Source organism: Austrofundulus limnaeus, unplaced genomic scaffold (genome assembly GCF_001266775.1).
Source record: "Austrofundulus limnaeus strain Quisiro unplaced genomic scaffold, Austrofundulus_limnaeus-1.0 Scaffold230, whole genome shotgun sequence".
Classification (NCBI taxonomy): Eukaryota; Metazoa; Chordata; class Actinopteri; order Cyprinodontiformes; family Rivulidae; genus Austrofundulus; species Austrofundulus limnaeus.
In genome coordinates this window covers 890,901-904,680 of record NW_013952632.1, presented here as the reverse complement: position 1 = coordinate 904,680, position 13,780 = coordinate 890,901, and the positions used below count along the sequence as shown (strand labels likewise).

At 44.6% G+C, this 13,780-nt stretch overlaps 1 protein-coding gene across 1 annotated transcript in view; it reads left to right on the top strand.

The window, feature by feature from the left end:
- Positions 1-9,052, top strand: part of LOC106525510 (protein NLRC3) — a 13,977-nt gene extending 4,925 nt beyond the window's left edge. Inside the window, exons 2-5 of the mRNA XM_014019777.1 lie at positions 141-314; positions 7,347-7,520; positions 8,051-8,097; positions 8,249-9,052. Coding sequence (XP_013875231.1) covers positions 141-314; positions 7,347-7,520; positions 8,051-8,097; positions 8,249-8,778 — 925 coding nt within the window. The 3' untranslated portion in view covers positions 8,779-9,052. The remainder of the gene's footprint in view (positions 1-140; positions 315-7,346; positions 7,521-8,050; positions 8,098-8,248) is intronic.
- Positions 9,053-13,780: the final 4,728 nt, after the last annotated feature.

The following is a 13,780-nucleotide window of genomic DNA, read 5'->3' as shown; positions in this document are numbered from 1 at the left end:
ACCCAGAATGCTTTGTGTGTAAATAAAATGGCTCCATCCTTAAAATATATCTTAAAAAATTTACAAAACTAACAGCCTACAGTATTTTTACAGTCTTTATTTTGCAGTTCAAAACGTTTTTCAAATTTCTGATTCTTCAGACTTGCTGACTGTAACCTCTCAGAGAAGAGCTGTAAAGCGTTGACGTCAGTTCTCAGCTCCCAGTCTTCTAGTTTGAGAGAGCTGGACCTGAGTAACAACAACCTGCAGGATTCAGGAGTGAAGGCYCTTTCCTCTGGATTGAAGAGTCCACACTGCAAACTGGAAACTCTCAGGTCAGATCTGTTTTTACTTTTGAAAGTTTTTGACTTGCAGAAATTTTATTCATCTTCCTYGAAGATTTTAGATGTTAAACTAGGGCTTGCCACGRGCCGGCCAATTTAAATAAATGTTTGAATTTACTGTTTGTTGGAGACCTGTGTGATCTACTACCATCCAAAATTTGAGCTAAATGTCAAAAATGGCTGAGATATAGTTAATTTTGCATTTTAACTATGGCGGACATCTTGGATTTTTATTTAGCATTCAGAATTTGTCAGAGCTTGTTCATGGCTACCACTATAGCAGTTTTCAGCTCTGTATGTCTTCAAAAGTCAGAAAGTTGGTTACACATTTTAACCCCAGATTCTATGAGTGTAAGCACAGCCCTCTAAGGCTACCGCAGATGGATATCCCTCCGTGCCTCGCGCACATTCTGAATAAACCAATAGTCTATGCCCACGTACCGTGGGGCCCCACCTCGGTCCTTATAAAAGCCAGTTGGACCTATGTATGGCTCCCGAAAGCTTACTTATTCTTCCGCTTCGGAAGCCGGTGAGGCCCCGATTCTTGGAGGGCTGCGCTTACACTCATAGCATCTGGGGTTACAATGCGTAACCAACGTTCTATTTCGTGTAAGTTCCGCCCTCTAAGGCTATCACTGATGGGTATAGAGGCGGAGCCCAATGCAGTCTGCGCCTCACCGGCTTGACCGACTCTTGAAGCTTCCGCCCAAAAAACCCCAGATGTCGCACAAGCAGAGGCTGTGACAACAGCTGACCCACACAGTGAACATCTGCGTCAGCCTGAGTCCATCACATGATTCCAATGATGTGAAGGAAAAAATAAAAGCGCTGTATGTGTAGTGACACTCCAAGCACAGAGTCACAACTTGTCCAACCTATTTGGCAACCTAAAAGCTACTCTGACAAGGTCCTGAGAACAGAGAGTCAGAGAGGAGCCTGAAACATCCCGTAGATAAAAGCGGATGAAGGGACAAGGAGATGACCAGGACGCAGCAGAGCAAATGTCCTGGACTGACATTCCACTCTATAGAGTGGTGGAGGAAGAGATCCCCCTTGTGGAATGAGCCGACAGCGCAGCTGGAGGCTGCAGGCCTGATGAAGCATAAGCCTGAGTAATGGCCTCACAAATCCAAAGTGACAGCCTCTGAAGAGGCAGAGGTTGTTCCACAGACTACTCTCTGTAGTGGACAAACAAGCACTGAGAGCGACTATCTGAGCCGTGCCCGTCACATAACATTAGAGGGAGCACACAGAACACAGCAGGTGGGAGGCTGCCTCCTCCTCAGAAATATGGGGAGGAGGGCAAAGCCATCCAGAGTGACGATTCTGAATCTAAAAGAGCTCGTAAACACCGTACGAGTTTTGAGCAGTAGGAGCCGCCGATTCACGTGCAAAGTCTATGGTGGACGCGCATCTAGGGGTTGTGCGTCACTTCACATACATTTTGGGCGGCGTGCAAGGAAGGAGGAAGGGGCGCAGAGCGTTTGCCGTGCATGCGGTGCTGCGGAAGCAGTCGCCGCCAGAGTTCAAATATCTGAACTTTTTGCCGCTCGACGCGTCTCCCACTGAAAACCGAAACAGACGGACTGGAGATCTTTACCTGAAAGCGACCGTGTGCAGTTGGATTTTCTGGCAGGATATATCAGCACTGATGTGAATCAGCTGTTCGGGACAAAAAAAGTCAGTGAGCTGGCAGCTTCTGGAGTGACGAAACTAACCGAACAAATCGCCTCTAAAACATCTGAGTTAATTATCCACTGTGTGCAATGTTCGCTTGCTTTTTAATAAATAAATCAAAGCCATTTTCTTTTATTTTATCTTTATTCACCCGCCGAGGAAACACTCCTCCCACACCCCGCTGCAGCCGCTGTTGCTGCTTCTCGTTCTGGTCTGAACACCAGTGCGTTCTTCGGTCTGAACATAGTGCATCCAACCTGAGGCGTTTTGCGGTCTGAACATAGTGCATCCAACCTGAGGCGTTTTGCGGTCTGAACATAGTGCATCCAACCTGAGGCGTTTTGCGCTTTTTGGCAGCTCAAAATGCATTCGGTGTGAACGTAGCATTAGGACGCAGGATCGCAGAGTTGCCGACTTCCCGTACCCTGAGGCAGGATGGAGACACAGACAAAGCCGACAGCTGGCTGATTCTTTTCGCTGATCTTAAGCTAATGATAGCACTGTTTTTTGAGACAGAAAACTTGAGGGAGATCTGATCCAAACGCTTAAAAGGAGCTTTAGTCAGGGCGTGTAACAACAGTGAAAAATCCCACTGTGGAGTAAAGGTGAGCATGACAGTCTGTTCCTGCTCACTTAGGAATCGCTTAACCAGTGGATGGTTAAAAACCATCCTATCACCAAAACCCTCGTGACAGGAAGAAATCGCTGCTATGTTTTAACAGCGCTGAAAACCAAATTTCTGCCCATTAGCTTCTGTAAGAAGGTCAAGATGCAGGACAGGGGGCATGAGACTGGGTCTGCATTTATCTCCATACACCAGCGCTGGAAGAATGACCACTTTGCTGTGTAAGATGAGATCGTGGATGCCGCGCGCGCCACCTGAATGGTGCGTACCACATTAGCGGATAAACCCAAATTTATTAAATGATCCCGTTGAGCAGCCAGACCCACAGGGGCTGACCCAGCCTGGGAAATCTCCTGATCGCTCCCCCTGCTTGCAGAAGAGTTTCCTCCTGCCAGGCAGCTGAAACGGAAGGTCTGACAGCAACGACTGGAGGACCGGGAACCAGAGCGCTCATGTACGCTTCAGAATGATCAGAACAACTCGCCTCCAGTCCTCTCTGATCCAATCCAGCAGACGTGGGATCAGAGGAACAGGTGGAAAGGCATAAGCAGTATATCCGGCCACGGACGGTGCGCAGACACGCCCCGTCCAGAGGAGGGTCGTCCTGGGAGCTCAGAGAGAACCAGAGTTGCATTGTGCGTTTCTCTGCTGGCGAACAGGTCCACTTCCTCCCTGCCGAATCTGTCCCAGATTCGCATAATTATGGTCATGTTGCAGGGTCCAGTCCCCATCCCCGGGGACCCCTCCTGGACATGATGTCCACTCCCCTGTTCAGCACACCTGGAATGCAACTCGCTCAGATTGAGCACAAGTGGGAAGTAGTTGTATGCACAGAGGAGAAGCTCTCGGGCTGTGTCCAGCAACGGCCGGGAGTGCATCCCCCCACCCCCACAAATGAAGTAAGCTGTTGCCACTCTGCTCTCCGAGTGGACCAGAACTTGCTGGTCCTAGACCAGATGAGTGAAAAAACACCAGTATTTTTCACATCGTCAGGAGCTCCAGAGCAGTTATGTGGGGAACAGGGTGGAAGACCAGCGGTCTCCCACCGTCTGGGAAAGGCATGTCCACCCCCACCCCGACAGTGACGCATCCCTGAGACTGGCACGTGATGAGTCGCTCTGCTTAGAGGGACTCCTGCTGACAGTGTGTGTGTGTGTGTGTGTGTGTGCGGCTTTCTCCAGTGGATCAGATCTGCTTCCACTGAGGAGGGGATCGATACTATCCTGCGCTTGTGACGTAACAGGTCGATCTTCAGCTGGGAGAACCACTGCTGCAGGCGTCTCGTGTGTAATAGCCCGAGCGGAACCACCGCATGGGCCGCTGTCATCATGCCCAAGAGATGCATGATGGTTAGAGCTGTCACTGAGCTGCGAGGCCTGATATGCGCTTATCAATGAAAGCAGGACCCCCACTCTTTATTTTTTTTTGGTTGGGACAGGCGAGCTGTCATGGTGACTAAGTTCAGATCCACACCCAAAAACAGGATGAGTTAGGCCGGAACGAGAGAACTCTTTTCCCGTTCTATGGAGAAGCTCAGCATCCTCAGGTGTGCTGACAGCTTCTCTGTTTGTGACGCTGCTTCCTGTCTGGATGGAGCCAACAGAAGCAAGTCATCCAGATTAAACAGGATTCTCATTTCCGCTGAGCACAGAGGCTGCAGCGCCGTGTCTACACGCCTGGAGAAAAGGCATGGTGTCAGTGTGTAACGGAAAGGAAGTCGGTTGTACTGGTACCGGGTCTGCTGTTTTCTTGGGAACAAGAAAAACTGGAAGTAAAAAAAACCCTGAATTCCTCCCCACTGGGAATCTTAGAAATGAACTTCCTCGTTCAGGAGTTCCTGAATCTGTGCTTGGAGAGCAAGATCCCGCTGAGGAGACAACAGGAGGGTCTCCAGGATCTCGCCGAACCGGGGAGGCATAGTTGCAAACTGTAGCCTGTAGCCCGTACTTATCAAGTGCTTCATCCACTTGCCCAAGGGACAAAAGTGTTCCCAGACCGTGCTGCACTCTGAAAGAACTCGCGCATGCACAGGTTGCTGAGCGGTTGTTGTAGCAACACTCAGAGCCTAGCCACCGTCACGCTCTCTTGTGTGACCTTTGGGGGGCTGTGCTCCAAAGGCCCATGCAGGAGCTCCAGGGAGCCCTGCTTGCCATCGATGTTTTGACGTGACCCGAGAGGGGCTACCTCTGGGACCGTACGTGAGCACGAGTTCAAGCTAGTTCAGCAGAGCCAGACACAGCTCATCTTGCGCTGTGATTGGTGGGTTTATGCTGCAACGGGGGTGAAACAACGCACCCCTGCTTGTGACATGGCTCATGTTGACTGTCTTCTCCTACGTCCGCCGTTGGCCGGCAGGATGAAGAGGAGAAAGTGTGTGCGTTCGATGGCCACAAGGGGCGGAATGAACCACAGAATGTGAAAAAACGGTGGGAGAGGAGAATGTTGTGTGACTGTAATGGTAAAGACCAGAGGCTGGCTAGGCACAAGATTAGCGGCTTAGTCTTGCCCAGAGTGGAGCAAACGTGTGAGACAGACAGCGTCCTGAGACCTGACTGAACTGGACACTTGTGAGAGGAATTTGTCCCTTTTAGGGGAAGATGATTACTCACAATCATCAAAACACACATTTCTCCTGCTTCCAAGCCATGATGCGGGACGCACACACGGCCTAAGCGGCGCAGAGATTCAAACTTGTGCCGGCCGCTGCGCGGAGGTCCTGTAGCACCTCACTCTCCGCTGCTCTTGAAAAGTTGACGGCATGGAGAGTAGTGGTGTTGTTGGTTGCAGCTCCCGACTGTGCCGCACGTTGGCGGAACCGATCGGTCCAGCTGCCAAGCTTCTGGTCCACTGTTTGTGAGGGAAAGGTTGCCTTCCGGCAGACCATACCGTCTCAGTGCCAAAGACCGTGGAAGGCGCAGGTTCCAGCTCAGGAACGGGCGGGAACTGTAGTCGGTCATCCCTTCCCTTCGACCTTCATCACGTCCGCGTGGAACGAGACCGAAGCTCTCAACTCTGAATAAGTAACTCTTAGCATGCTAACTAGCATCTCCATGCTAGGGGCAAAAACTTGCATTGTCTAAATGGTCTGAAAAGCTTCCAGACCAGTCCTGGCTGGGAGCACCGACAACTGAAGGCCTCAAAAAACTGCTAGCTTACACATCCGTGTTACGAGCATGCTAGCAGCGACCCTCGAATGGTCTGGTCAAGCTATTTAGCATCTCCAAGGCTAAAAGCTACACCAAGCAGCAGCACAGATGACTCCGGCCTCTCCACTGAGAAGCAGGAACAGGACGCCTGCCAAATGTCAGAGCTCGACTTAGCTTAGCTAGGTGGCTAGCTAACTAGCTGGCTTAGCTAGTTTCCCACTGAGTTTCAGGCGGGAAAAACTCAGCTAGGCTAGTCTCCCTCCTCGGAGGAAGATAGCTCTGACCATGATGCAGATGAGAAACGCGTCGTCTGACTGGTCTGAAAAAGCTTCCAGTCCTGGTTGGGAGCGTCGACAACTGAAGGCCTCAAAACACTTCTAGCTAAGACATCCGTGTTACGAGCGAGCTAGTAGCGGCCTTCAAATGGTTTGGTCAAGCTAATTAGCGCATTCAAGGCTAGAAGCTACACCAAGCAGCCGTACAACTGACCATGACTTCTCCACTGAGAAGTGAGGACAGGATGCCTGCCGAATGTCAGGGTAATTCACTCGTATCCCGTCAGCGTTAGTGGGGACTTCTCTAAGTCCAATGCAAGGGATTGCGCCCGACTTAGCTTAGCTAGGAGGTTAGGTAGCCACCTGGCTTAGCCAGTTTACCGCCGTGTCTCAGACGGGAACTTGGCTAGCTAGGCCCTCCCTCCACAGAGGGAGATAATCAGACCATATTGGAGACGAGTAAGGAAAAAAACCACATGAACCGAGACTCCTTGAGTCCACGTGGTATGCACGAAAATGTCCGGCGCCTAGCTTAGCATAACACCCCGCCGCGGGAAAACCCACGGGAAAATATTAGCTAGCTTCGATCACCCTTCTCCGAGGAAGGAACCCGGAGTAAAAAACGGGTCATGCCGGGGTTAACCGAACCTCGAACAGCCCGGTAATGGCAGTACACGGATTATAGCTGGTGGCGCTGGACATGAGTTCCATGCTGATATAAAAGAAATCATAGGACTTACATGTATGTGGCATCTTCTATGGTTACATGTAGAATGCCGAAGCTGAAGAAAAATGAGGGAGACATACATCGGTTTGACCGGCTTTTATACGGACCGAGGTGGGGCCCCACCGTACGTGGGCGTAGACTATTGGTTTATTCAGAAGGGGCGTGGAGGGATACCCATCTGCGATAGCCTTAGAGGGCGGAGCTTACAAGAAATAGAACTACAGCCTTTTAAAAAAATTAGCATCAGCTTTTTATGTCTTAAAACTGCTGAGCAATCTGGGTGCCATGTTGAATTACAGAAAGTCACTTTGTTTTGTAACTCAAGAGGCTACTCTGCCCAGTAACAGCCTCAGCCAATCAGAAGGTCAGATTGTGATGTAGCCTAGTTGCAAGGWAGGGCAGAACAGCTGCTCAGAACCTAACAACATGAGAAAATCTCTGTTTAGTTTCTTTGATTAAGGAGATCTGAACATTTTTTATCCTTGGGATGAATCYGTCTCTGTCTCACAAGGTTTGAAAAACGACACACTGAGAGGGYCAAACACTGAGCTGATTTTCTTGCTTTTGTTTTAGACTTCAATTCTGCAAGCTTTCAGGTAAATCTTGTGAAGTGCTGTCATCAGTTCTCCGCTCGCAGACCTGTGCTCTGATGGAAGTTGACCTGCGCAACAACAACCTGCAGGGTTCAGAGAGGAAGATGGTGCCTGGTGGACCAGAGAAATCAAARGGGACTCTTGAAATTTTCAGGTGAGGATACCTCAAACTGTTTAAAATATATTTTAATAAACAACAGTGTGCACAAAGAAGTACTGCTTCACCAACAACAGTACAATGGTGTTGTTGAAAATAATTGTTTTATGTTGACTCATAACAAAATGAACAGTTTTAAATTTTTTTGAGACTTTATTTTAAGAGAGCTGAGAGTTCTGGCTTTGTTTCTGTTTAATAAAGAATGACTCAATAGAATCTGTCATGCGTGGACCTGAGGCTATTGAACAATTTTAGAACCTAAAAGACTTGGTTATTTTTTTAATGCCAAAAACTAAATAATGAGTAGACTTTGGGCCAGAAGTTGGAGGACCGGTTTCTCTGTTGGCTGGTTTCAAATCCTCCTCTCTCCTTGCAAARAAACAATAACTCTCCTTCTAACATATATAAATAAATAAAACACACCGCAGATATGTTTTCTTTCAGTGCTATTTTGTTCATTCATGTAGCTTTGAATTTACATGTTGAACAAACCTGATCTAAACCTCCTCCCCCACCTCTCATTTTAGTGGGGGATCTGCCGGAGTTCGATGGTTGCAACCAGGACTGAGGAAATGTGAGTTAATAATAATAATAATAATAAAAATATTAATAGGCACAAATGTCATTAATTTTGGGCTTATAATGGTTTATTTGAACTATTCTTTTCAAAGGCAGAGTGATAATAGAACATACAAGTTTATTCATTTATTTGTTCTCTTTATCAGATTCACATCAACCTAAATTCGACAAAGACACYCTGAACAGAAACCTCAAACTGTTMGACAACAGGACAGTGGTTTATGTGGAGGAGGTGCAGCCATACTCTGATCACCCAGACAGATTTGATTTTGATCCTCAGCTTCTGTGTAAAGCTCCTCTGAGTGGTCGCTCTTACTGGGAGGTGCAGTGGAATGGACAAGTATCCATATGTGTGAGCTCCAGAGGAATCCACAGGAGTGGAGACGGCAGAGACTGTGTGTTCGGATGCAACTCTCACTCCTGGAGTCTGAGCTGCTCTGATGAAGGTCGTTACTCTGCCTGGCACAATAACAGAGAAACACCCATCTGCTCCTCCTCTGTCTGTAACAGGGCAGCAGTTTATGTTGACCTTCCTAACAATGTTCTGTCTTTCTACGATGTCTCCTCTGACTCTCTGATCCACCTGCACACCTTCAACACCACGTTCACTGAACAAGTTTATCCTGGGTTTGCCCTCCTGTCCTCTGGTTCCTCAGTGTCTCTGTGTTCAGAATGAAGAGTCTTATGGGGACCACTTGGTTATTTCCTGTAAGGTTTGGGTTTGATCAGTTCTGCTGCTTGACACCAGATTTGTCTCGAACTTTTTATTGAATTGTTGCATTTTTAGTGTAGCCTGAGTCTTTAGATTGCAGGCTTCTGGCGTGTTAGTGCCTTTAAAATGAAATAATATTCATTTAAAACATCTTGTCTTACTCAGCACTTAGATATCAGTTTATTTATTAACCTGCCTCGTGTCATGGGGGTTGGGTCTCGGTCCTCCACAGTCACTATTAAATATTCCATTGGAGAAATCTTGTATATACACGCATGTTCACCACTACTCACAAACAGGTGTTCTGATCCGGGGGGTTCTGACAGGTCACTGAGTGTTTATATACACTCACCGGCCACTTTATTGGGTACACCTGTCCAACTGCTCGTTAACACTTAATTTCTAATCAGCCAATCACATGGCGGCAACTCAGTGCATTTAGGCATGTAGACATGGTCAAGACAATCTCCTGCAGTTCAAACCGAGCATCAGTATGGGGAAGAAAGGTGATTTGAGTGCCTTTGAACGTGGCATGGTTGTTGGTGCCAGAAGGGCTGGTCTGAGTATTTCAGAAACTGCTGATCTACTGGGATTTTCACGCACAACCATCTCTAGGGTTTACAGAGAATGGTCCGAAAAAGAAAAAACATCCAGTGAGCGGCAGTCCTGTGGGCGGAAATGCCTTGTTGATGCCAGAGGTCAGAGGAGAATGAGCAGACTGGTTCGAGCTGATAGAAAGGCAACAGTGACTCAAATAACCACCCGTTACAACCAAGGTAGGCAGAAGAGCATCTCTGAATGCACAGTACGTCGAACTTTGAGGCAGATGGGCTTCAGCAGCAGAAGACCACACCGGGTGCCACTCCTTTCAGCTAAGAACAGGAAACTGAGGCTACAATTTGCACAAGCTCATCGAAATTGGACAAGAGAAGATTGGAAAAACGTTGCCTGGTCTGATGAGTCTCGATTTCTGCTGCGACATTCGGATGGTAGGGTCAGAATTTGGCGTCAACAACATGAAAGCATGGATCCATCCTGCCTTGTATCAACGGTTCAGGCTGGTGGTGGTGGTGTCATGGTGTGGGGAATCTTTTCTTGGCACTCTTTGGGCCCCTTGGTACCAATTGAGCATCGTTGCAACGCCACAGCCTACCTGAGTATTGTTGCTGACCATGTCCATCCCTTTATGACCACAAAACCGTTACTAGCATGGTGTACCTAATAAAGTGGCCGGTGAGTGTATGTCTGTGTGTATATACTGACAATATTTATGAATGTAGGCATGTATGTATGTATATCTTTATATATGTATGGGTATGTGTATATTTTTATATATGCCCTCCATGTATTTATCCATTTATTTTTCAGGTGAGCGGACAGATGTTGGGTGTGTGGTCCTGTGTTTTGTTGGTGTATATTTAATATACTTCTAATCGCTATTTCAATCTTTCTAATCACTTCTCTCTCTGTTTTTCTCTCTGTCTCTATTTTCTCTTCACTTAAAAAAAAGTTTATTTATTAACCTGTGGTGGTTTTCATTACTTTACTTTTGATTTGGTCAACTTTATGCATTTTAAAGTGTTTTTTTAATGTCTCAGTTTCATCGTCTGTTTTTGGTGTTTTCCTCGGTTTTATTAGCATCATTATTATTTTATTTACATTTGTGTTTGAAAAATGCCTTATGAATGAGMTTTAGGTGATTTGATACTGTTCCTACAAAACGTGTTTCAGAATCAGAAACATTTATTGATCCCAGAGAGAAATTAACGGTTATTACAGCAGCAACTGCAAAATAATAAAAAGAGAAAAAAAGTATACTCGAATAAAAAAGGTGTAAACACTTTGAAGAAAAACACTTTATTTTATATATTCACAAATACTTTATAAATCCTCTTATTACTGTAGATTTTACACTTGTGTGTATTTTAAATGTAAGGTGATCGAAGGTCTTGTAATTAATGCAACAATCTGTGATAAAATCATATTCCCTCTCCATACTCCATAATCTGTTCATAATCAAGTCTTAAACACAAATGAAGGATTTTGTTCTTCTGTTTATTGACATTTTCCAGGCATGTTTATATGTGAATYAGAAGATATTGATACTTTGTATTGTACCTCTTGATTGTAAATAAAACACGTTTCTTTGACTCTGCTGAACATCTTGATTTTTCAGAAAGTTCCACAAAAAATGCAGAAAAACTCRCTCTGCTTTTACATGTGCAATAATAAAAACATGCAAAAGAAGCAAATAAAGCATTTAAATGACCCTAATGTTTAGCAGTTGTTACAGCTTTGAAATAGAACAACAAAAATYTCATTTTGTTTTGTTGAAACTATCAAACAGCTGCTGACAACAGAGAATAATGGGAGAGTTTACTGATGAACGTGTGACATGTGTCTGTGTGACGCTGTCATATTATCATAAACAATGTCAATTTTATTTGTACAGCACATAAAAAAACAAGTTGGCCAAAGTGCTTCACAATTAAGCCAAACGAATAAAACAATTGCGCAACACGTAAATGTAGACAGTAAAAATCATTTAAAAATACAGAAAAACATTAAAACATTATTAAAAGAATCTCAAACTCTACCAGAATGAAAGAGTAAATGTGAGTTTTAAGTAGAGATTTAAAGGTCTCAACAGTCTGTATGCTAAATGGTAAATCCAGAGATCCTGTGTTTGTGTCTCATTTCAGATGAGAATGCMACACAACTGTCATCTACTGGACTCATCCTTATTTTAAATCGTGTCTTGATACGCAGGTACTTTAAAGAACTAACTGAATAATAAAACCTACATTTGCAGATGTTATTTAACAGCCACAATTCACCGTAAACTAAATTAAACTAAACTATTCTGAAATGTCGAACAGGAAATGTAATTTAATTAAATTTTTTTCTCATCTAGTTGTGTTTTTTCTGGTGTCATGACAGAACATCTGGTTATTTATGGATGTAAACTTGATTCTTTTCTGACTGTCACTTCTGAATTATGGCCCCAACAGTGCTCACTGGAACCTTCAGAAGTTTAGACATTCTTCTGTAACCGATGCCATCATTATGCTTTGCAACAATAAGGTTGTGAAGGTCTTGAGAGAGCTCTTTACTTTAACCCATCATCAGATGGTTCTTGTGTGATACCTGGCCATCATTTGGGACTGAACCAGCTGATATTAACTTGCACTGACAAGGGGCAGGCTTGCTTTCTAATTACTGAGAGAGTTCAGCTGGTGTCTTGGCTTTCCATGCCTTTTTACACCTCCCTTTCTTCATGTGTTCAATACTTTTTCCCAGTGCCATTCCACATTATTACAAATAACTTCATTTCTGGACATTTATGGTTTGATTTCTTTGTATGTATGGATCACTTGGGTTGTTACCYACATCTGGTGAAAATTTCATGTCATTAGCACCTCTAGTAATTTTTACTGAGAAAAATGGTGACGTGTTCAATACTTATTTTACCCGCTGTAAAACACCCTTATTTKTGTTACATCGTTAAAAAAACATGTAAATTATGCTAAAAGACTAAGATTTGCTGCAGATGTTCTGATTTCTCCAGATGTTTTAGTGTCTGAGACACGAGGAGCTGCTGATTCTGTTTGTTGTTTTGGAATCAAGAACGAATCTGAAGAAACTCTAACTTTCTAATTCTGATCTAAAGATCTGGGTTCAAAACTTTAAATGAATTTTCTCAGCTGTTTTAGTCCGAATAAAATTAAARAGAATTAGTTCAGATCTCGTCAGCTGTCGAGGAGGCGGGTCAGAACTCTGAACCCTCTGAGGGTCAGTGGTCAGGATCTCATCCAAGCTCACCTGAAGCAGGTCTGGAGGGTCTGCTTCTGGTGAATGAAATCAAAGGAGACTCTCTGCTGGAGCAACTTGTTACTGAAGTTATTAAAGTTTCAAACACTTTAGTTTGATTTCTTCACCATCATGACCTTTGTGTCAGAGAAACCACAGTGGAGGAGGGATTTTTAAAAACATTACAAACTGAAACAACCTGCATGAAATGAGCAGCAAATAGTCTGCTGTGAAAAAACAATGACACCCTATAGAAAGAGTGAAGTCAGTTCAGACTGAGGGCTGCAGAAACACATCTGGTTTTTAGTTCAAACTCCTCCCAGCTGCAGTTTCACAGTTTTCTGCAGAAACAACTTGTTTTTGTTTTGTTCCTTCATCATTTCATGCAGTGAGAACAAGTCCGACTGCTGAGGGCTCTTACGTATTTACTTTTACATAACCCTAACCACATATTTGTTCATTTGGGACATGTTTTTCTACTCAGCTCATCAGAAATCTTCATCCAGCTGATGAGAGTCGAGTTCTAAGAGCTAAAAAGGCTAAAACTAAAATTTAATAAATATAAAGTGAACAGTTTTCCAAACTTTCTAATAATTTCTTTTGATGTTGTAAAATTATCAATCAGTAGAATTGGAGTGGATAATCATAAACATAACTAAAAGACTGRATGAATTAAGATTTACGATAAAAACACAGAATTTGAATTTTAAAYAATAAAATCAACAAACAAACTCATCTGATTGTTCAGTTCTGTCAAACCATCTTAGAACAGCAGAAATCTCTTTGGGTCAGCAGAATAAAAGTTCCTGTCACAGTGGAGACTTGTGAAACACAAAGCACTCATGTTAGCCGGTGAGTCAAACACATGAGGAAGTCRACGCTGACAGAAACAAATCAAACAGGAGGAGTGGCTTCAAGAAAATATGAAGCTTAATTAAATATTTTAACTTCTTATTTAGGTCATAGTTCCATCCATCCATTTTCTGTACACGCTTCTTCCTTTCAGGGTTGCGTGGGTCACTGGTGCCCATACCCAGCAGTCACAGTGTGAGGGGCGGGGTACACCCTGGACAGGTCTCCAGGCCATCACAGGGACAGACATATAGAGACAAACAACCATTCACTCCCTCACTCGCTCATTAACAATGTCTATGAT